At 46.8% G+C, this 23872-nt stretch overlaps 1 protein-coding gene across 1 annotated transcript in view; it reads left to right on the forward strand.

Annotated features, from left to right (window-relative positions):
- The window catches only part of CLCN1 (chloride voltage-gated channel 1), a 35381-nt gene that overhangs the window by 9317 nt on the left and 2192 nt on the right, over positions 1 to 23872 (forward strand). Inside the window, exons 5-22 of the mRNA XM_077850246.1 lie at positions 142 to 275; positions 1516 to 1593; positions 2596 to 2674; positions 8021 to 8146; positions 8428 to 8512; positions 8701 to 8802; positions 9105 to 9189; positions 9445 to 9594; positions 14325 to 14394; positions 14570 to 14680; positions 16643 to 16856; positions 17093 to 17226; positions 18873 to 19099; positions 19402 to 19513; positions 19844 to 19923; positions 20174 to 20212; positions 23194 to 23298; positions 23388 to 23474. Coding sequence (XP_077706372.1) covers positions 142 to 275; positions 1516 to 1593; positions 2596 to 2674; positions 8021 to 8146; positions 8428 to 8512; positions 8701 to 8802; positions 9105 to 9189; positions 9445 to 9594; positions 14325 to 14394; positions 14570 to 14680; positions 16643 to 16856; positions 17093 to 17226; positions 18873 to 19099; positions 19402 to 19513; positions 19844 to 19923; positions 20174 to 20212; positions 23194 to 23298; positions 23388 to 23474 — 2018 coding nt within the window. The remainder of the gene's footprint in view (positions 1 to 141; positions 276 to 1515; positions 1594 to 2595; positions 2675 to 8020; positions 8147 to 8427; positions 8513 to 8700; positions 8803 to 9104; positions 9190 to 9444; positions 9595 to 14324; positions 14395 to 14569; positions 14681 to 16642; positions 16857 to 17092; positions 17227 to 18872; positions 19100 to 19401; positions 19514 to 19843; positions 19924 to 20173; positions 20213 to 23193; positions 23299 to 23387; positions 23475 to 23872) is intronic.

Raw genomic sequence — 23872 nt, forward strand, 5'->3', positions numbered from 1 at the left:
GCCCACTTCCCTGCTTTTCCATCAGCCCCCAACACTGCCTCTTCCCCCACCCACCCCATCACCATGTCCACTATCTGGATGTTCACCTCCCTTTGAACCTCTATCGGGAAGCTGTACATAATCGTTCTCTGACGCTTCTAGGCTCTGGGATCCCTGAAATGAAGACAATACTCCGTGGAGTCATCCTGAAGGAATATCTCACCCTCAAGGCCTTTGTGGCCAAGGTTGTGGCCCTGACTGCGGGGCTGGGCAGTGGCATTCCTGTGGGGAAGGAGGTAGGTCCAGCGATGCTCCGGGAGAGGGCAGCACTGAGCCCCGGAAGAGCCAGTGCCCAGGGCCAGTAGGGAGGGGAAGTAAATACCCGGGAAGGGAAGCCAGTCTCCCTGCCCAGGGAACTGTTGACACCTTGGGCTGGATAATTCTTGGTCCTGAGCGTCTGCCCTATGCATTGTCAGAGGTTTAGCAGCACCTCTGGCCTCTACCCCTTAGATGCCAGCAGCGTCCCCAGTTTTGTTTTTTTTTTTTAAGATTTTATTTATTCATGACAAACACACAGAGAGAAAGAGAGGCAGAGACACAGGCAGAAGGAGAAGCAGGCTCCATGCAGGGAGCCCGACATGGGACTCGATCCTGGGTCTCTAGGATCAGGCCCTGGGCCGAAGGCAGGTGCTAAACTGCTGACCCCCCCCGCCCCCACCCCAGGGCTGCTCGCGTCCCCAGTTTTGACAATCAGAATGTCTCCAGACATTGGCAAATGTCCCCCCGCAGAAGGGACCACTACTTAGGAGATACTCCACACCAGTTTCTTTGTTTCAATACGTGAAAGTCAAGACCCAGAAAGAGGCTGTGCTTTTTTTCAAGGTTACACTCCTATGCATTCTTGCCCTGCTACAATCAGGAATCCACACAGCAGCCAGAGGCCTCCTTTCAAAATGCAATCAGTGCTGGCTGACGCCTGCTCAAGAATTTCTAATGGCTTTCTAGTCTTCTTGAAATAAAATCCAGACTTCTTACTGGGGTCTGGGAGACCTGTGGTGATCTGGATTCTCTCTCTGTCTGGTCTTCCGCCCTCCAGAAAGACTGTGCTTGGGTTACAGCTCTTCCTGTCCCTCAACCCCATAAGCTGATCCTGTTCCAGGGCTCCTGCACTTGCTGTTCCCTCAGCCCGGAACATTCTTCCTCCTGACACCCACGTGGCTCACTCCCTCATGTAGGTGGAGACACCACACAGTGGTGAAAGCCGAAGCACCTTCTCCGGACAACTACCACACCCCCATCTGTCCTGCCTCCTCCACCCCTCTCCCTTCCTCATCTCCTCCCCATAGCATCCCTGAAACGCTGGCAATTTCCTCCCTTCCTCTCTGGGATGGAGCTCCCCCAAAGACCCTCTGTCTTGCTCACTGTACTTCTAGCACCTAGCTTCAGTGCCAGGAGCCAGAGGCTTGTCCACAGAATGCCACACAGCCTCCCAGGGGGACCCCCGGCCCTGACCCCTCCCCTCCTTCTGTCTCCCAGGGCCCTTTCGTCCACATCGCCAGCATCTGTGCTGCGGTCCTCAGCAAGTTTATGTCCATGTTCTGTGGGGTCTATGAGGTAAGGTTGAGAAAGTAAAATGAGGGAGGGGCTGTGTGTGTTCAGGGTGTTGGGAGGGCTGCCTTTGCTCTGGGCTGGCCGTGATGCTGGAGTGGGGCTCTGTGCTAACCCACGCTCCCTCATTCTCCCCACACGTCCTTCCACCCATCTATCCCAGCCACACAATGCCACCCATCCCTTCTGGATCTGTGCCCCTGCTCCCTGGCCAGTTCCTCTGCTGCCCTGTATCAGAGCCCCTCCACACTGCACTCCACGCTGCCCACCCCCATCCCTGTGTCTTCCTGGCCCCCCACCCCACCCCTCCTGAGCACGGCTGCCGGCCCCAGCCCTTTGCCCTCCTTGTCCCGCGTGCTTCTCTGTTGCAGACCGCGTCTGGGCAGCTTGATCTCCTGGTGTCGGCCTGCGCGGTGGGCGTGGGATGCTGCTTTGCAGCCCCTGTCGGAGGCAAGTCCCACTTCCTCCCTATCCCTGTTGCGAGCATGAATTAGAAGGGGGTTTGAGTAGCTGCCTGAGCTTTGGGGTGGAGAGGGTGCTGGCCAAAGCGACTGGTGGGGGGGCCTGGATCATAGCCCCTGGTTTGCAGGCACCCCTACTTTTATGCCAAAGGGCTATGTGCTCCTTTGCAGCTGGCAGCTATTTTATGCAGGCTTTATTGGTACTGTTTGTCTGAAGTCCTTCCTGTTTCTCTTGCTACTGACACTTCTTGCCCGGGTTGTCCCCATCTCCAGCCCCTCTCTGATGATCACACGTTGGCTTACCTGCCTTCCATATATTTATCTTCCATTTCATATTCTATGTTTGGCCTTTCGCTGTGAGGTCACTTCATGTTTGCCAAACTAACTGAGTTTCTCTTGGCCTGGGAATCACTGGGGGAGAGGGGACACTGTGATTCCCTGTGACTGAAGCCTCTCCTGCCTTATTCCCCACCCTTGCTTGTTCTCCATTCCTCTCTGCCTCCCTTCCCTGCCCCTCCCATCTCTCTGTCTCTCTCTCCCCTAGTAGCAGCCATACTATTACACTGACATGCTGACGGTGGGCTGTGCTGTAGGAGTTGGCTGTTGTTTTGGGACGCCACTTGGAGGCAAGTGATTTACCCCTCCTACATCAGTCCGCTGCTTGGGCTTGCTCCCCAGCCAGGTTTTGTCAGCATCCCCAAGTGTGACATTACCAGTTACAACAAAAGTATAACAAGAATAGCAAGTTTTTAGTGAGCATTTACTATGTGTGGGTGATATACTAAGCACTCTACATTCAGTCCTCCTAAAAGCTGTACGAGACCCACAGCACAGAGAGGGAGGAGAAAAGAGATTACAGAGAGGGTAAGTGACTCGAGCAAGGGGTAGAGCCAGGAATGAAAACCCAGGCAGCCTCCCCAGTTCCCCCACGTGTATTAAATAAAGCCTGTCGATATTGTTGGACGTTTGCCCTCCTCCACTTACTACATCTTCTACAGGAGACTCTACATAGTTTATTCTCCAAGGGAAAACCTCCGTTGTATAATCAGGACACAGAGGTGTAGGTGAACCTTACTTAGACTAATGGTCAGCTTTCACGAGGGCTCTGGATGAGAGTTAAAGCCCGCAGCTCCCTGACGGCAGCTCAGACCTGAGGTTAGCTCTTTCTGCATGTGTAAGGCAAAGGGTGGCTTTTCAGTCTGCCGCCTTTGTCCTGGAATAGTAACAAATGGCCCCAGACAGAGAAAGCAGTGGTACCTGTTTGTTTACAACTCAATGTGAATTCTAACAAGATGAACACGGTGGGGGTCGGGGAGCACAGAGATTGCCTGGGTCATTCATTGGATTCATTGCTGACAAAAAGGACATCAAGTTGACAAGTGGGGAAACAGCATTGCAGGAAAAGCCTATGCTCCTTAAACACACCTGCAGTTAGATGTGTCTTTTCGATTATGAAAATGTCATCAGTCCCTTTGTAGAGGGGTGCTAAGTGACTTGGCTCAGGAAAGACACGGGGATGAGCCTTCAGAGGGGATGGAAGTGGGTCCTGCTCGCTTGTCCTGATGCTGTGCCAGTACGCACAGCTCAAGGAGACCAGGTTGGCATACATATCAGCTAGCATCCTGCCTGCACTTTTGCCATCAGCTCTTGTCATTAAGGCCACTAGTCCCCGTGAATGAGGGCTGTGTCTGAATTTCTGTACACGGTAGATGTTCACACTTACATTCATAACCACTTTCACCTTTACTCACTCTTTTCACCTAACAAATCCAGAAGACCTAAAAAACATTTTTAGACAGGCAGACTTAGAATTTTTGTATTTAATCAGCCATATTCTTTAAAAATGAAGAAAATCTGTATTTTTTTTGCATAAAACTAGAATTTCTAGGATGAACAGCAAAGGTTTATCTTGGTCCAATGTAGAATATAGGAAAGATAAGACAGTTACAGATAAAATGTGCCTCTTGATGCGAGAAAAAGTTTGGTATTGAAAAGTTACAATGCCATTTTCAGGATGTTTCTACTGAGTGCAAGTAATAAATGTCCTGGCAGGTAGCTTTATTTGATTGTTTTTCTTTTTTTTTTTTTTTTTATGAACATAGAATAATTCTGAAACAAAATTATTCACTATGTAACCAAATCTGTTGTTGTTGTTGTTGTTAAGATTTTTTATTTATTTGAGAGAAAAAGAAAACATGAGTGAAGGGGGAGTGGGGAGGACAGAGAGAAGGCTCCCTGCTGAGCAGGAAGCTGCATGTCCACTCTTGATCCCAGGACCCTGAGATCATGACCTGAGCCAAAGGCAGATGCTTAACCAACTGAGCCACCCAGGTGCCAACTCATAATTCCTTACACCAAGGAAAGAAATCTGCTTCAACATTCTGCTAAAAGGACAAGCATGCTTTTGCTTGCATAGTGTGCTCTCTGGATGCTGCCCTGGATCCTGTGCTCTCAGATGCTCACAGCTGAAAGGGTTGACGCAGATAAACCTATCCTCACAGAAGTGAGGACTCAAAGAAGTGTCTTGATGGCATCTTGAGCAGAGCGCAAGGAAGACTGTGAGGACAGGGTACTCTGGATGGAAGGAACAGCAATCAAGTAATCAAGATCTGGGGGCTCTAACCACAGATGAGGGAGTTTCAAGAGGATACAGGGGAACTGGAATGAGTCTGGACGGGGAAATGGGGCTGCTTCATTAAGATCCTCAGCGGCCATGCACAAGAATGTAGGTTCTATTCTCCAGACTAGAATATGTCCAAATGTGTTTTACAGAACATAGTTCTCGACAGTATTAATAGCTGTAACATTTGAAAAGGGTCCCGAAGTCAAATAAGTTTGAAAATACTGTGTTAAGCAGATAGTTTTATTAAACTGGAGAAGTTATCAGAATGTCGGATATGCTGGCAGGCATCGTGAATATGCAAACTGTAGCTCAAATACAGCGTTTCCCACAGAATCCTCTTTGCAAGGAACTTTCCATGACACACATAGTATCTCACAGATGGACTTGGGAAATGCTGTCATGGGTGAAGGGGAGCCATGGAAGAGTTCTGAACAAGGAAGTGACACAACAAGCTGTGCACGTTCATCCAATCCCTTTGGCAGAGGTGTGTGCAATAGAACTGGCCCGTGGATTAACAGCATTCATCCAAGATTAACAAGAAGACTATTGTTGTAGCCCTGATGCTAGATGATGAGAGATTGAACTGGATCGAGGCAGAAGAGAGAGAGAGAGCACAAGAAGAGGATGATGCGTAAAGGTGATAGGAAGTAAAATTAAAATTGACAGGATCTAGAGGTTGTTTTTATGCGGGGTTACAAAGGATGAGAGAGGAAGAGGAATTTGGACCTGCTCCCAAAGTTTATTTCAAAGAAAATTGGATGGACAGCAGTGCTAGTAAGCAAGACAAGGAATATAGGAAGTGAAACAGGTCCCGAGGAGTTAATCAATTTTACTTTTTTTTTTTTTTTTTTTAAGATTTATTTAAAAAGAAAGAGAAAGAGAATGGGCAAGTGGGTGGAGGGGCAGAGGGAGAGAATCTTCAAGCTGAGCTCTGAGTTCGATCCCTCGACCCAGGAGATCATGACCTGAGCTGAAATCATGAGTCAAGAGTCAGCTGCTTACCCAACTGAGCCACACAGATGCCCCCAATTTTGTTTTAAATATGCTGAGTTTGAAGTTCCTGTGGCGTGTCCAAGTGATACCAAATAGGCAGCTGGAGCCAGAGTCTGAAGTTCAGGCCCAAGCTGAAAAGAACGCTTTGCTAACCAGTAGCATGTAGATGGCAGTTGAAGCCACGGGCATTAATGGAATTGAGAGGGTGCGTCTGCGAGTAGCAAGAGCAGGACGCCAAGCACAGAGCCCTGGCCTGAGCCGAGACAAAGGAGCCAGAGCCAAAGAACAGAGAACATCCAGCGGGGCAGAAGAGAGCAATAGTATTGAACCTCAAAGACCAGAGAGTTTTCAAAAGCTGTTTGTGTTTGCAATGCTTTGTTTGCTTTTAGCAGCACATTTTCTGTTTGGCTCAGGCTAATATTAAAATCAGTTCTCGTTCCTGAGCATACAGTGACAGACTGCTAGGGAAAGCATCCCAGAACCACCTTGTAGGAAAGAAAATCTAGCCTAGGGTTTCAAAAAATGGTTGTAAAATATTCATAAGTTGGATAGCTTACACCCCAACACATCAAAGCTGACTTTGGTTTTATTACTAGTAAAGAAAAGGAGAGAGACTGGCTCCACCTGCTTCCCCACTGTGTCAAATCCTCCTTTTAGCTCGAGGAGGCAGGCACCTAACCTGATGTGATTTGAGGCGCAGGGGCAGAAGGGGTAGCTGGCAGCTCTCTCTGCCCCAAATTCCCTCACTCTGTCCCTCACTCTCTTTTCTGAAATATCATCCGTTCTGTCCTCTTTTGTTCTCCTTCCTTCTCCTCTCCTCTCCATCCACAGAACAGACCATAAGCCCCGACAATGTACCAGGCATGGCAGGAGGTGATGGTGGGTTCCAAGGAATTTTCAATCCTAGGGAGATCTCGGACATGCAAATAAGTAACTACGTCTGCAAGTGGCAAGTGCTCAAATAGTCCAAAATTCTGAGACAGGAAGATGAGAGAGGGGCTGTTTCTACTTGCCCAGAGGGCCCTGGGAATGCCTTCCCAGAGAGGCTGGCATTTGAGCTGACCACTAGGGACCCTTGGCCAAGTGCTACAGCTGCTCTGTGAGGGAGTAACAGTTGGGCCACCACCCCTTGGTGCGAGTGACCTCCTGAGACTGTCACCTGTGAAATAGAGGGGGGATGTCCTGAGAGATCCAAGAGAAGTGACTTTGACTACAGAACAGGGAGGGAGAAAGGGCTGAGGTGTGAGATGCTACCCGAGGGGGAAGCGGGAGCAGGTGGGCATTTCCAGCAGGCCAGCAACCGTCTACCGTGGGGAGAACAGGGGAGACAGATCTCAACCGTTCCTGGTCTCTCATGGGGCCAGGCCTCTTCTCCATTCAGCGGATCGCACGCTGCAGTTCCCTGGTTTCTCCTCACTTTTGATAAAGATGAGGCTTAGCTAGGTCCTTTTGTCATCACTTTTTACCTTGTATCTAATCAAAGTTCACTCCCTTATTCTTAATATGTTCAAAGGTAACTTTCTCTGCCATCTCTGGAATCTTGCTTTATGCCCTCATTAGCATTCCTTACTTGGCCCCTACCAGTGCTCGCTGTGGGTGTGCATATCCACCTCCTTGCGTTCCGCTGCACCCTCTGCTCTCAGGAGCAATACTATTTAGGACTTTCCGTCCACCTCACCCACCTTTCTTAACCAAATTGTTTTTACCTTCTAGCCCCTTGGGTTTCCCCCTTGCTTTGGTTCTTTTAAGAAAGGGTTTTTGATAAATTTTTTAAAACTCCGAGTGCATCCTCTGCTTTCTTTTCTTGGAATACTGAGTATTGTCAGCCTTTGTGAAGCCTTTTCATGTTCGTTTTGATTATTTGTTCCTTATAAAGCTGCCCTAAGGTACATGGTGCACGGGAGGAGGGAGGTGAGATTGAAGGGAATGTGAAGGAGAGTCCCTACTAATCCTGAACTCTGCCCTTGCAACTCCACTGAGCACCTGCTCTAGGAAGGTTCTCTCTCACAATTCTCGGCAGCAACTCACATTCTGTGGATACCAGACAATTGTGAATCCCACCCACCCCTATTTTCTAAGGGAGGGAGAGGGCAGGACCCAATCCTCCTGGATTGTGGGTTGAGGACCCCTCACCCCCACCCCCGGTGCTCCTCTCTGTATCTTGTTGGACCACAGACAACCGCCAGCATCAGCAAGTGTATGGTTTAGAGCATGAGGTTACAGGAGACCATTACTTCCCACTACTGCTCCCCTCATGATTCAGGTTTGAGCAAAAGCACCTGAAGGCCGCAGGGTGGGAGTGTGGGGAAGAGCCTTTCACTTTTGTCTGCACCTGACAACCTCCTTGCCCCTGCAGGAGTGTTGTTCAGCATCGAGGTCACCTCTACATACTTTGCTGTGCGGAACTACTGGCGAGGATTCTTTGCAGCCACATTCAGTGCCTTTGTTTTCCGCGTGCTGGCCGTGTGGAACAAGGACGCTGGTAACAGGGCTTCCTGGGCTGGGAGTGACACAGGGAGGCCGGTAATGGGGCGTGGAGGAAAGGAATGGATAGCATTATTTGGGAAGTGAGCCCAAAGCCCAAGGCTATAGGGCAAATATATAGGTCTAGGAGTAGGAGGGCAGTGTTCAAGCATAAAAACTGGAAGCTCAGTGGAAGAGGAGTCGGTGGCCTTGGTGGAAGGAAGGAGTTGATGTGACTCCAGCTTCCCCTTGGGTTTCTGTGGCGCTCCCACCATGATGCCTGGCCTTTCCATCCCATAGTCACCATCACTGCTCTCTTCAGAACCAATTTCCGAATGGATTTCCCCTTTGACCTGCAGGAACTCCCAGCCTTCGCCATCATCGGGTCAGTAGGGTGGGCTGCTCAGGGTGGGCAGAGGTGGCTTTGGACTGGAAGAAGGTGGGGCAGGTGTGAATAAATGTGAATTGCTGGAGCAGGAGGGCAGCAGGGGAGGGGGGATACGGGGTATTCATTTCCCCGTCAGGAACAGGTCCAGGAAGTGGGTTCCACTGCCCTATAACTTATGCCCTCAGGATTTGCTGTGGCTTCCTGGGAGCCGTGTTTGTGTACCTGCATCGCCAAGTCATGCTCGGTGTCCGAAAGCACAAGGCCCTCAGCCAATTTCTGGCGAAGCAGTGAGTCACCGCCCTTCTGTGTCCTACCCATTTCTTTTCTGCTTTCTCCTTGAGCCCCTCCCTTTGAATCTTTGTCAAAGGCCATCCATCCCTTTAGGAAGCCTGCAATGAAATATAGAAGTCTGGATATTCCACATAGTGAGCAAGTGGCATGGTCTTCCCCTGAAAGGTTGCTTTTTGGTGGCAAGAACATTCTATGTTTAAAGAGCTGAGGCTGCAGTGCGCTACTGAGGCCAAGCTTATCAGCTCAGGGTGGTGTGCACTGAGACTAACTTGGGGGGCTCAAATCTGTTTCTTTTCAGCCGCCTGCTGTATCCTGGAATAGTTACCTTCATCATTGCCTCATTCACCTTTCCACCAGGAATAGGCCAATTCATGGCTGGAGAGGTGAGCTCCAAGGAATCCGGGGTAGGGGGGTGGGTCAGGTCCGAGGGACTCAGCCAGGGCAGGGCCATAGCACAGACGTCCCTCAGGTCTCTGAGCACAGGTACTTTTGCCCAAGGGTAGAAACTCCCTGAGAGAAGAACAGGAGAGCCCCTTGAGCAATGAGACTGAGCCCCCTGAACAATGAATCAGTTCTGTACAAAGCGCTAGTACCAGATGTCGTTGGAGACTTGCCCCCTTTGCTTCCTCCTCTCACAGTTGATGCCTCGTGAAGCCATCAGCACCCTATTCGACAATAACACATGGGTAAAGCATGTGGGTGACCCTGAAAGCCTGGGCCGGTCAGCTGTGTGGATCCACCCACGGGTCAACGTGATCATCATCATCTTCCTCTTCTTTATCATGAAGGTACCCCTCCTTGAACTCCTGACCCCTTCAGCTTCTGTCCATTTTCGAACTGAAACACACAGTTTGCGTAGAGTAGGAGAGGGTACAACTTCACTGGGGCTTCATCCAACCTAAAGAGAAATAGCTCGCCTCTAGAAGCGAGCCAATATCTGGATTAATTGCTCATTCATGTCAACTTAGCAATATTGCCATAATTACCATCAGCCTGCTAAAAGTTCTACTTGCAAAATGATTAAGACATCACAGCAGCCTAGTAAACAAGGATGAAACAGGGCTGAGCAGTATAGGTAACTGTGTAAACACCTGAGATAAATTAACCAAATCCCCTCACATATTAGATGATTAGGAACTCCAGTCTCCATGTATCCCATTATCCATTTTTAGATGATTTTCATATCCATTTGTTCCCCATCTAGTGAGCAATCTCTTTTCTGGAATTGCAAAAGAGATAAAAATATTTAACTTAATTTTATTAGTGACTATAAATAATTTTTTAAAGATTTTATTTATCTATTTATTTAGAGAGAGCACATGAGCATGGGGAGGGGCAGAGGAAGAGAGAGAGAGAGAATCTTAAGCAGACTCCCTGCTGACCATGGAACCCAACATAGAGCTCAATCCCACGACCCTGAGATCATGACCTGAGCCAAAATCAAGAGTCGGACACTTAACCAACTGAGCCACCTCCCCAGCCCTATAAGTAATTTTTATATGCATTTTGTTCCTATTTTGATAGCGAGGCCATGAGGATTTTGCCACTTTCAAGCCATTTTCTCCTCATTTCAATTAGGAGACCAAAGCCTGTCTCTTCCATGTCTGCCCATTGAAGACCATGTCTTTATAGACTTCTCAATCATTGCTTTATACAAAGACATTCTCATTTCCACCCCCCAGTTGTGACATCTATTACAATTGCTGTTTTCTCTTTTTCTTTTCTTTTTCAGTGATTGCCTTATTATTAATGCTATGTCTTGCCTGAATGATCTAACATTTTCCTCTGTATGTTAGGGTTCTCATTAAAAAGTCTGTCCACACTGATCTTTCATGCTTTTGAATTCCTTGCTACTCACTTATTCATGATACTTGCTGTGAATCTATATTTTCCCAGAATATGAGTCACTAAGTTATATTTACATTATAATAGCTGTAGTGGGTTCATTTATCCATTAATGTTTTTACACACCTACCATGTGCCAAATATATAATATTTGGTTATTAATCTTTGGCAAATCCATGCTTATGGTTGAAAAAAAGGTCTTTATTTTTTGCTGCTCCTTTAATGTACTTGTTAAGGATCCTGTGATTAAAGACAGTAGGTGCTTGACACACCAGGTTCCAACTCTGTGACTTACATTCTCAGGATTTGCTCTGGGTTTCTGGAAGCTGTGTCTGTGCATGTTCTTTCTCATTCCACTCCGTGTGGGTTCAGTGGGTCAACAGCTTCTGTATTTTGTACACCTACTTTATTAATTAGGTCTTTTTTATTTCTTCTTTCAAAAGATTTGATAGTTTTATCATAAATAAGTCCTCAGTGTCTTGTTAGGGATTTGACTTTTGGACTTTCAATGCAGAGTTCATCTTCTCTGAACTTCCTGTAAGAAACCAGTTCCAAGTTTTGATAACATCTCAGAATTTATTGCTCAAGGATAATGATTATGTTTTCCGAATATCAGGATGATATTCCTCTAGACTAAACTATATAGAAACTGTGGGATCATACATACTTTTAAAATGTCAAGCTTTTGCAAAGTTTTGTGGAAACAAAATACCATATATTTTTCAACATTTCCCCCACACCTCACCTCACTCTCCCAGATTCCCAAGTATATATATTTATTCGACTTCATAGATTAAAGTTTATTCTCAGAAGCCTACATGGATTATATAGCAGGACTCAATTTTATGTCACTATTACTAATTTCTCACTGAATTCAACCTTGATAATGTTTATGTCATAACATAACAAGGGAAGAAACTCACATATCTCCTGAGCTATATTTCAAGTCCCACAGTGTGCAGCAGGCCTATGCCATTCCATAATATTTGTAAACATAACACCACTCATTGCTATAAATCCATGATATTGTCTGATTATCACTGCTTCCAGCATTTTCACTTTTCTCTTATTCCAATAAGAGAAAATACACATATACACATCCATCCCTTTATTTATTCCTAAGTGTAGGTTATAGGCTACGTAGCCAAATTAGAATATGAAAGTGACTATAACTATTTTTCCACAGTCTGATTTGAAATTTAGCCTGTGTGGGCTTCTGGCTATATCCGTACGAGCAGATGACGTCCTCAGCTTTTGATGAAGGGGACGTCCATCTTCCTCAATCTTATCAGGTTGTAGTCAGCAGCTCCTACAATGGGTGTGAATAAAATTACAACTTCCTGGTTTCCCTTTTTAATAAGTCTCATTACCTAGTGTCACTGATCAGCATAGCCTGAGGCTCTGTAGAATTCTCCATAGCACTTCTTCTTGTGAAGGTTCTAAATAGAATGGAATCTCTCATGATGGGTCTCTAGTTTCCCAGTCCTCTAGAATTGGGTGCTTAAATTCTTCGGAGTTATTTGTGTTCTACATTATTTACATTGCTTCTGTATCTTTCCTTTCATGTGCTAATAGCTCAAAAAGTTTGCTAACCTCATGTGTCATTCTTTGTCTTTAGGAGTTGATCACTTCAGTGTCCTCTCTGATCCTCATCTGTTCTTACACTTATCTTGGGAGATAATCCAAAATTCATCCTCAGAAATCACACCTATCAGCCACCTATAAGCTGTATTACTGGAGCTTTCAGATTAACCCGAGCCTACAAAATCCCATAAAGCTTTCCCATGCTTATTCCAAAGAGATGGTACAGCATAGTTCAAGGGATCTCCAATTGTTATATGTCAGAATCATTTGCGAAGGTTAAGTAAGCTCTAAGCGCTTAGAACTCCTTGTCCACAGAGACTGACATGGTGTCTGGTCATCTGCAGTTTCAACAAATTCCTCAGCAAGCATTTCTGTTAGGTGTTTCAGCAAATAGGAGCTCTGAGAAGCCTTTTCTGTGTTGCATGGACACTATTTGACTAAGCTCTTTCTTAGAGCTTCTTTTCTTTTCTTTTTTCTTTCTTTCTTTTCTTTTTTCTTTTCTTTCTTTCTTTCTTTCTTTCTTTCTTTCTTTCTTTCTTTCTTTCTTTCCTCTTTCTTTCTTCTTTTCCTTCCTTCCTTCCTTCCTTCCTTCCTTCCTTCCTTCCTTCCTCCCTCCCTCCCTCCCTCCTTCCCCCCTCTCTCCCTCCCTCCCTCCCTCCTTCCCCCCTCTCTCCCTCCCTCCCTCCTTCCCTCTCTCCCTCCCTCTCTCCCTCCCTCCCTCCTTCCCTCTCTCCTTCCGGCTCTCTCCAATGACCTACCAACATTGATGAGCACCAGTCCAATACTGAAAACAGACAGAGAAAACAAGATACAAGGCTGCTTTATACTGGAGACTTTCTCAGTCTATATTCTGTTCCTTTGTACATTTGACTTTGCCATTCTCAACTATTTTACATGGCCATATCTGACATGAAGAAGTATGCATTTTGCCTCATCTCAGAGTCAAGGATGAAGCCTTCTCAGAGCTTTGGTCATGGCCTCTTGGCATCAGTCCTGGCTCAAGAGAATCTTTCTAAGGTTCAGAATAGTAAGAAATGTATTTCTCATTAGCTTACAATGCACTTAGTACAGATTTTCAATCGTAAGTATTTTGATCCTGGCAATTTGGTCTGATTTAGTTACTACCATCCTTCATCACATGAGTTTGAGATCCTTTTGTAAGATTGGCTTGCTTATTTTGGAAGTGATATGTAAGCCTATTTCTTAATTTTACATGCTATATCTCATATTTTTATTTCTTCTGCAGATACTTCAAAAGTTCAACCAATACTCCTTTCTTCACTCTATTTCTCAATTCTTCCACATTCTTTGCCACAGAATGTACATATTATTTCTGCTAAAACTGTCCCAGTTTCTGTTGGAATACTACCTGACAAAATTGGCCTTCAAGATCTTTTCTGGCACCTTGGCTAGCTTTCTCAATGTGCCCTTCCAGTATGGTCAGGGCAGATCTGATTTTTTGAGCCTCTTTTTAAGGCAATTTGATGTTAAAGGAAATGACTCAGACAGGACAGTCTCTAGGCTTCCTTGTGAGATTTGCCACATAAACGGGTCTGTAAATGACTATATCAAAGCTAAATTAGTCACATAATAAGTCATTAAGACTTTAAGGTGTCTGCAACTTAGAGCTGGGCTATTCCTCAGAAACATAATCTGACCAGGAAAAGATATTCTTCAGCTTCAGGAGTTTCAGGCTGTTTTGCTGAGGTAACCTTTTTGGGCTGGGCGGTATGGTATAAGCTAGGACCCTTCTGCAGCAGTGACAGGAGTCCCCAGGGACCCCACTCCTTGTTCTAGATTGTTTAAAGGCAAATATAGTCATTCCAAGTAGGAACGATTTGGGTTAACCATCAGGAGGAACTTTCTTACAGTGTTGTCTTTGGTGGTCTCTTAGCCTAAGCAAGCACTCCACGTTTTCCGGTTCCGAAGGAAAGATGCAGACAAGATGGTTTTTCCAGGAGGATTAGCTACTCCAGGGTTTCTGTGACCCTTGAAGCAAAAGGAGGGTTGGAAGTGGGAAGGACGTGCAGTATGTGCATGTGTATTGGGCAGAGTTGAGAGGGTGTCCTGATACCTCTTTTTACCCCAGTTCTGGATGTCCATCGTGGCCACCACTATGCCTATACCCTGCGGAGGCTTCATGCCTGTGTTTGTGCTAGGTAAGTTCTGAAGGGAAGCCTGGGATCTTGCTGATAGCTGCAGTCTAGGGTACTGGGAAATTAAGGAAGCCTGGAATGCTAGGGGCTTGTATTTGGTCTTAGGGCACAAGGAGGGATTGGCTCTGAAATCTAGAGGATAAGGAAGTGGATTTTCTTCCTTTCATCTTTCCTCTAGGAGCTGCATTTGGGAGGCTGGTAGGAGAGATCATGGCCATGCTATTCCCTGATGGTATCCTATTTGATGACATCATCTACAAGATCCTACCTGGAGGCTATGCGGTAATTGGTGAGACACATTCCACCCTCTGGTAACCCCTAATAGCCACACTCAAACTGTCCCCTAGCATCTTTATTCCATACTACACAATGCAGTTTTAATTTTATGCTGTTTGATTCAACTTTTATTCAAATAGTCAACCTTTGACTCTGACTCTCATTAGCTTTTACTAAATGTCTTTGAGCTGTAGTTTCTTTATGTAGAAAAGGGATTATAGGGATTAAACGATAAGAATGAAAGCACCTAGGATTGTGTCTGAATGTTTGGTAAGGGATTTTTTCTTTCCCTCCAAAGACTCATAGAAACAACAGTACAGGTGACTGGCTTGGATAATCCCAACCTGCAGATGTGCTAATTTTGACGGGACTTAAGAGTATATGACTAAGAGCAGCCCAGGTGGCTCAGTGGTTTAGCGCCTGCCTTCAGCCCAGGGCGTGATCCTGGAGACCTGGGGTTGAGTCCCACGTCAGGCTCCCTGCATGAAGCCTGCTTCTCCCTCTGCCTGTGTCTGCCTCTCTGTGTCTCTCATGAGTAAATAAATAAAATAAAATAAAAGTCCATGACTAAGAGCTGAGAAACATGGGCTCTGTACTCACCCCTTCCACTTGTCACCTGGATGACTGTGGAGCAAGTTAGCTACCTTTCTGCACCTCAGTTTCTTTAGTCTAAAATGACTTCTAAAGTATATTACAGCTCTATCATTCTGCGAATCTGTGATAATCTTTTTTTTTCATTAAATCTACAATCCCATCCAACCAAAACCATGCCTAACACAGTGACCAGTATAATCTTCAAAATGATTATGCCTCCTCCCTCCTCTTTTTCACCAAAACCCCATAACATAGATATAGAAGCATTAGGCAGCTTTCCGATGCATATGGGTGACCTTTCTCCTCCATAATAGTCCTTTATGGAAGTCTCCTTCGTCAGTAAGAGTTATCTGCTCTCATTCCCCATCTCCATGCCTCTCAGGTGTCACCCCATCTTCCCTGGTGGACATTTCCCAGGATACATATCTCCTGTGACAGTTAAAGTTCTGGAGTATATCATGTGCACCATCCTGTAAAAATATCCCATCCCAATATTTCCCTTTTGCAATTTTTCTTTTTTTAAGTAAGCTCTACACTCAATGTAGGACTTGAACTCCACCATGAGATCAAGAATCACATGCTCTACCATCTGCGCCCTTCTCTTTTGTGACTTTGTCTTGTTCTCTTTCCATGTATACCTTCTAGTAACTATTTTTGTTGATGGGAAACATAGCTAAAAACAAGTAAGACAGATTTTGTTTTCAAAGAGTTCGTAGAATTATAACATTTTAGAACTGCAAGGGCCTTAGAACTTATTTAATGATCTTTTTTTACCTTAGAGATGGGAGTATGGAATTCCAGAAGAATCAAGTTCTACTCATACAGTTTAGAAGTTGTAGAATCAGGATCTGACATAGGTGTCATTGTTCTAAGACTACAGCATGAGTCCTGGATTTTGACTCTCTTCTCTCATAAATTGTTGACATGAAAACCTGAGGTCCAATGTAAAGTGCTATCACTGGGTTTTAAAATGCTTAGTCAACAATAATCCAAACTTTTGGTGCACCTGGCTGGTTCAGTCAGAAAAGCATGTGACTTGATCTCAGGGTTGTGAGTTCAAGCCCCATGTTGGATATAGAGATTACTTTAAAAAAAAAAAAGAAAGAAAAGAAAAGAAGAACAATCCAAACTTTTAAAAGCAAGGAATACATAGGACATCAGTATCTTCATTTTATAAATGAAAATTTGGGCACACACAGTGATTTTGTAAATTGCTAAAGGACATAGAATGAGATCAAAAGGATTTTTCTAACAGTTCAGCAGATGGTTATATCAGGAGTGTTAGCACTGACCAGGGTCATGTCTCCCATCCCATCCTCACATGCCCTCCATGCTAAGAATGGCAGCCCTAACCCACCAGTACATTCCCATGTCATTCTAGGGGCAGCAGCGCTGACCGGTGCAGTATCCCACACAGTCTCCACAGCTGTGATTTGCTTCGAATTAACGGGTCAGATTGCCCACATCCTGCCCATGATGGTGGCTGTCATCTTGGCCAACATGGTGGCTCAGAGCCTGCAGCCCTCCCTCTATGACAGCATCATCCAGGTCAAGAAGCTACCCTACTTGCCTGACCTTGGTTGGAACCAGCTCAGGTCAGGGACACCAGCTGGAATTAGTTCAGACTTGATGGGGTAGGGGTGGGAGGTTCTGAGGTTGAGACTGAGGTTAGAGTCAACATTTAAAAACACTGCTTCTTACTTATTTTTATGTTCCCATGTACTTAATATTATGAGTGATGGAATGCGTGGCAAACCATGGGAGGAATAGAAGGGACGGCAAAGGAATAAGCATATGGTAGGGCTAACCCCCCATGCTTTCTCCCCCATAGCAAATTTACCATATTTGTTGAGGACATCATGGTTCGTGATGTGAAGTTTGTTTCAGCTACTTGCACATACGGGGAATTGCGAACCCTGCTCCAGACCACCACAGTCAAGACTTTACCACTGGTTGATTCTAAAGGTCAGTGGGAAAAAAGGAAGCAGATCCCTGAGCTAGTGACCTGAACAGGTGCTCCACAGAGGTGGAGGGGACACTGTAGTGTGGGCTTATCTCTGGGACCTCCTGGTCTGCCACAGGATACCCAGCCTATGTTCCTTAGGGAACACAACATCTTTGAGAAGGAAAACTATAGCCAGAACACAAGCATAAGAAGATAGTTAAAAATCCAACTAGAGAGGGGCAGCTGGGTGGTACAGTCAATTGAGTGTTCAACTCTTGATTTCAGCGCAGGTCATAATTTCTGGATGGTAATCTCAAGATTGTGAAATCGGTCCTTGCCTGCATCGAGCTCCATGCTCAGTGGAACATCTGCTTAGGAATCTTTCTCTCCCCCGCCCCTCCTTCCTGCTTTTTCTCTCTCACTCAAATAAATGAATCTTTTAAAAAATCCAATTAGAGAACTACAGCCAATACTCATTAGTCATTGCAGCTATGTTCTCTAAAGTCACCGTGAACACTGAATTAAGGGTACTATACTGAACTGTCGCCCTGGAGAAAATATAGGGTTAGATTTCTCTGGTCACATTTTCTTCAAATAATGAATGCATAAACTTATTTTATGTGTGTCTCTCTTTAAAGACACCTTATTTAATATATACTGTTGATTCATTAACTAGAATTCATGGCCAAGAGGGCTACAGCTCATGCCTGAACGAAGCTTACCTAGCACACATATTTTCTCCATAAAGCACATCACAGCCTTCCTGCTTGGGGTGGGGGGTGGAAGGGTCTTAAACAGCAAAATTACCAACACAAACCCCACAAAAATGTGCAAATGCAGCATTAAGTAGACCACTGAAAAAAATGCTTGTTTATGAGAGCTGAGACAAGAAGCAGAATGTTGCTTTTCCAACCTCAGCTGGGAATGTGTGCATGGGGAGGTTTGCTGCTCTGTGCAGGTCTGTGTATGCCAGTAAAGGCATCTTGAGCACTGATTTGGGGTTTACAAATGCCTGTATTTTAGCCAGGAGACAAATTCATAAACCGGGAATTCATGAATAGTGAAGCTCAGCTGCAAATCTGGAGCCCCTGATGTGGTTCTCTTTGCTACTTAGCTAAATGGTAGCTGTCCTTCAGTGTCCAACCTGAGGGACAGAAGAAACTGTTCTGGATGAACAGTTTTTTTTTTTAATTTTTAAAAGAATTATTTATTGGAGCACCTGGGTGGCTCAGTCGGTTAAGCATCTGCCTTTGGCTCAGGTAATGATCTCAGGGTCCTGAGATTGAAGCCCCACATCAGGCTCTCTGCTCAGTGGGGGGTCTGCTTCTCCCTCTCCTTCTGTGCACACACACACACACTCTCTCTCTCTCTCAAATAAATAAATAAGATCTTTCTTCAAAAAAAAAAAAAAAAAGGAAAGGCTGCATCAAAATAAGTATAAATTAGCACCAATTAGTATACCATCAATTGGGTCTCTAAGCGCTAAATGAGTGAAATAAAAGGTCAATCCTGGAAGATGTTTGAAATGAGTTTTCAGGAAGAAAGGGTAAAAGCTAGAAAAGGAAGCAGGAGGGCTGGACTTCTGTCCCCCACTCAATCCTGTTGAGGGGGAGATGGGCAGAGGGGAATGGAGCAGGCACTCAGGCTGAGCTTGGCTCTCCCCTAGATTCTATGATCCTGCTGGGCTCTGTGGAGCGCTCAGAGCTACAGTCCCTCCTGCAGCGCCACTTGGGCCCTGAGCGGAGGCTGCGGGTGGCCCAGGACATGGCCAGGAAGTTGTCTGAGCTGCCCTACGATGGGAAGGGACACCAAAGCATCTCACCCGAGGGCCGAAGGGAGTCCTTTGCCTTTGTGGATGAGGATGAAGATGAGGACCTCTCTGGGAAGCCCGAGGTGACCAAGCAGGGAAGGGCTGGGGGAGCAGGATAGGATGGGGAAAAGGAAGATCAGGAAGAGGGAGAGGGGATGCTGGTCACTGAGAAAGTCAAGGAGACCAGTGTCCCTGGGGGCCGGGGGCCAAAGGAAGTAAGTTTGCAGACGATGGTACCAATGAGAACTTAGAGGGATATAGGAATTCTGACCAGGTGTGGGGGTAAATGGATGGAGACAGACTTTCCAGGACACCAACTGATAGAGGCAGGAAGGCGCTAGGCAGCCACTTCCCCAGGACTAAGAATTTTTACTGTTCCTTACAGCTGCCTCCTCTTCCTCCTCCTCACCCCTTACCATCTGCCCCATTGTCCTCTGAAGGGTCCAATGGGCCCCTGCCCAGCCACAAACAGCAGCCAGAAGCACCGGAGCCTGCAGGTGAAGATTCTCCCAGCATGTACCCTCCCTCATGCCTTGTGGGTTCTCTCTGGGCTCTCCACCATCTAAGAGCTGCTACCATGGGGAAGAGGACAGGGGAGGGTGGGAAGGGAGTCTTAATCACTGAATCTCCTTATTACTGTCCCAAGGAGTTGGGGCAAGGGCTGAGTTAGGAGCATAGAAGGGAGGGTATCTATGGAGGTGGAGCATCTGGGAAGAACAGTTTGTGTGGCAAAATGTCAGGGGGCCCTTGGAAGTTCCCCCTACTCATTTCCTCCCAGGACAGATACCACTTTGTTTCTGTTTCCATCTGCTCACCACTCCTCTCAGATCAAAGACCCTCTGTCTTTCGGTCCCTGCTGCGCTGCTTACTTGGCAGACCTCGCCCCACGAAGAAGAAAACAACCCAGGTGAGAGCAGATGTGCTGTGGAGGGTGGAAGGGGAAGGGGGCATGCCTCTAAGAACTGGGAAACCTATGGTCCCTAAATCAGGGGGAGAAGGTCCCACCATGGAGGAGTTTCAACATAGGACAGAAATTACAAGTAGGAAAGCAGGCATCTCTGGCCCTGGCCTGGGAGGGTTGGCTAATGGCTAGTGGAGCCACAGCTGCCATGGGGAGAAAGATGGAAAGAAGTTGGACCTATGGCTTTCTTCTCTAGGAGTCAATGGATTTAGTGGACAACATGTCACCTGAAGAGGTAAGAGAAACAGCAATCTGGGGTGGCGGTGGGGGGGATTGTTCTGTGTGATGAAGACATTGCTCATTTGCTTCATTGTGTTGTTGTAAGAATAAGATGTGAATCTAGGCCAGAAAGCATTTTGAGAGGTTGGGAGCAAAATGTGATTATGGAGAAAAGGATGGGCATATCGCTCAGCAGTGGGGGATACTGGGTGGTGTTCTCAGAGGGGTCAGAAGAGAAAGGTTTTGAGCCTCCACGTATAGATGGGACCATCATGCTAAGATGGGCCTTAGATCTCTTAGACATTAGGGATGTTCTGGACCAGGTGGAGGCTGTGCAGGAAGGATGAGCTTGCCTAAAATAAAATGCACCAGGCAGCCAACAGTTACACGTACCAATGTGGAAGAGCAGCACGGAAACTAGAATGGTCGGTGCCTGGGGGAGGTTACAATGCTGGCTTGGCCAGGACCCTGAGACAGTGAACAACTAGGAAATGCTAGGAAGCAAGACTGGAAAGAACTGAAAACCAAGAGCAAATATCACCAGCGGTGTCTCATTTGGACAAACACCTATTTCCTAAAAAAAAAATGTTGTTATTGAGTCCATGAGAGAAAACCTAGCCTGGATCGGGCTTGTCTGTGAAGAACAGACAGATGTGGAGTAAAGATTTGGAGGAGGCAGCAGGGCAGTCCTGGTCAGAACTGACCTCAGGGTTGCCGAGAAACAAGAGTCCATTAGCAGCCATTCCATTTAGTAAAAGAATGCAGTTCTCCTGTGGAGGCAGTAAAGGCAGAGCTTTAAAAGTATGTAGATGACAAAGAACCTTAACGAATATTATTTTAAAATAATCATCTCCTTCATTGTCCACATCAAATGAAGGAGTGCACGGGGAGTCACAGGAGAGAAGGGAAGTCTTCCCCTTCTCCCCTGGTCACGCCTCAAAACACACACCCCTCTGATCAATGGTTACTGGAAAAATCGAATCCATGAGCACAGAGGAAAAAAAATAGTTCTTGTTCCTGCCCCTAAGCAGGAATCAGATGGGTCATAACTATGGTTGAGAAGGGCTTTGCTCGAGTACTAACCCAATCACACTCTTCACAAAAGTACACCGGCAGGAAAAGCTACTTGACCAGTGAGGCTATTTAATGACCACCGGAAATAAAGTGCAATCAGGGGTCAAGACAAAGCATACATTTTTAGCTTATGTCTTTCCCAAAGAAGACTTTAGATATCTAAAAAAGATAAAGATATCTAAAGATAAAGACTTTAGATATCTCCATGTCACCCACCAGGAACTTTCAGAAGGATAAGATGCAATAGTAATAAAAATGCAGGATATTTTGAAGCCAGTTTTCAGACTAGATGGAGGAGGCACCTTTGGCAATATTCAGGTGATGCCTGTGGGAAGAGTGGAAGAGTGCAGTCACACGTCACCAGAAGTGTTTAATCTGTTCCTCTGTTAGGAGTACACACAGTTAGAGCTCCAGTTTGGTACTAGGGCTGAGCCTCTGCAAATAGTGGGACATGTCAGACCCCGAAGCAGACATCCCCCACCCCTTGGACACAAGCTGGGACTTCCTGGAATGTGACTGCCAGGCAGTCAAGGTCGGAAGCCACCTGTGTCATCTTGGGCAAATGACTGAAGCACTCTGTGCCTCTGTGTCCTCCTCTGTAAGATGGAGATGATGAGAGGCCATTGGATACCACTCAAGGAGTAAAGCAACTCGAATAATGCTTGGCCCAGAAGAAGTGATTGGTGGTCATGCACTGGAAACAGTTCTGTTATTTTTGGTCCTCAAGGGAAGACAAAAATGGAGCCAAGGAAGGCAGGAAATGATCCTAGAAAGGTCCAGGAGGATGGGAGCAACCAAACCAGGGTTGGCAAGGGTCCTACAAATAAATCATGTCTACAGCACACCTGCTGAGTGGTCATCCTGTGCTGTGAGAGCCAGCCAAGCCCAGTGTGAACCTTCAGTCAGGGAGAACAAGGTTTGGAGGAGGTGGGGCTGTGGCCCAGAACAACCCGGAAGGGACAGATGGAGAGCACACCACTGTGGACTACCCACTGGGCACGAGAACTAGGAGGCGGCCTTCGAAGACGTTCTCTGACGCTTGAGACGTGGGGATTTGGACAGTAGGAAAATAAGATAGTACAGCATTCAGAAGGTACTGAGTGAAAAGGGATTTCAGGAAATTTGAGATTCAATTATGAAAGTCAGAGCTAACCTGACTTTGGAACTTGCGGATTTCGGCATGGATATCTAAAATCAAGAGGAGATGAAGGCCTTCATGCTTTCATGCCTCCATGCCTCTATCACGGACGAAACAAAAATGGTTTTACTCAAGTCAACTAAGTGCCACGTGATTCAGTACAGCTCTTCAAACCCAACAAGTAGTTGCTGCAATCTGTAAGAGGCAAATGTGCTGGACTCTCCACAACACACGGTGGGCAACCCCACATCACACTCTCAAGAGCTTCCATCCTCGCCTCTGTCCTGTAGGCAGAGGTAAGACAAACTCCAGTAAAAGATTGAGTGCCATCCATGTTGTTTTTGAAAAGGAGAGACCAGCAAAGCACTTTGGGGATGAAAAATCGTGCTCCTGGGAGTGTCAGGGTGGGGGCAATCAGGGTGGGCCAGCAAAAGCAGGAAGGCACGTCTAGTTTCCCTGGAGTGGGTGTTACAGGAGTGGGGGAAAATGAGACCCAGCAGATGGCTTGGAAGTGACAAGGGTCTGGGGCACCAGGGGCTGGAAGAGCTGGAAGACATGCAGGCAGCCGTGCTTGAAGTGCCTGAGGGTGAAGGGGATGTGGGGCCTGATGGGGGTTGTGCTGCCCCTGGGAAGAAGCGGGAAGTCTAGTGATGGGGGAGCTGTTGACAGTTGTGCATATTTCAGGGTCTGGGGTGGGGCTGGGAGGGCTGTCTGGGGTCAGGCTGCAGGTCTGAGGTCATAGGGGGCTCCGTGATAGGGAGTGACTACCCTCCTCTGTCCGGCAGATCGAGGCCTGGGAACAGGAGCAGCTGAGCCAGCCTGTCTGTTTTGACTACTGCTGCATCGACCAATCCCCCTTCCAGCTGGTGGAGCAGACGTCCCTGCACAAGGCAAGCGCTTGCCCTCAGACTGCTCCCGGCCGCAGAGGGCAGGGGAGGCCCGGGCGGACACGTGCTGACCCGCTGCTCTTTCCCCGCAGACCCACACGCTCTTCTCGCTCCTTGGCCTCCACCTTGCCTATGTGACCAGCATGGGGAAGCTCAGAGGCGTGCTGGCATTGGAGGAGGTAAAGGTGGCATGTCCCGTTTGAGCAGCACAGGATAAGTAAGGGTGTGGGGAGGGGATGGTTTAACATCTGGGTGGTCCCCCACATTTCCCTCTCTGTTTGTCATATGGAGACAGGATGCAGGGTGGGGGGGAGCAGGTGGCGGGTGGAGGGGGCTGCCCCCACCATCTTCCACAGAATGGGGGCTTGGGAGGAGGGTTCAGGGCAAGAGTCACGGGTTCCTGTGTGTGCTCGTGCTCGGGCAACGGCCGTGAAAAAGAGGGCAGAGATGGGACATGGCTGAAGGACGCCTGAAGTCATGAAGGAAGGGGCCTTGTCAGAGGAGCTTGAGATTCCTGGTTCTGCAGGTGGGCCTGGTCCCCAGGCCTCTTTACTTGCCACTCCACATCCTTCCTTCC

The sequence above is a fragment of the Canis aureus genome, chromosome 15, assembly GCF_053574225.1.
Source record: "Canis aureus isolate CA01 chromosome 15, VMU_Caureus_v.1.0, whole genome shotgun sequence".
Classification (NCBI taxonomy): Eukaryota; Metazoa; Chordata; class Mammalia; order Carnivora; family Canidae; genus Canis; species Canis aureus.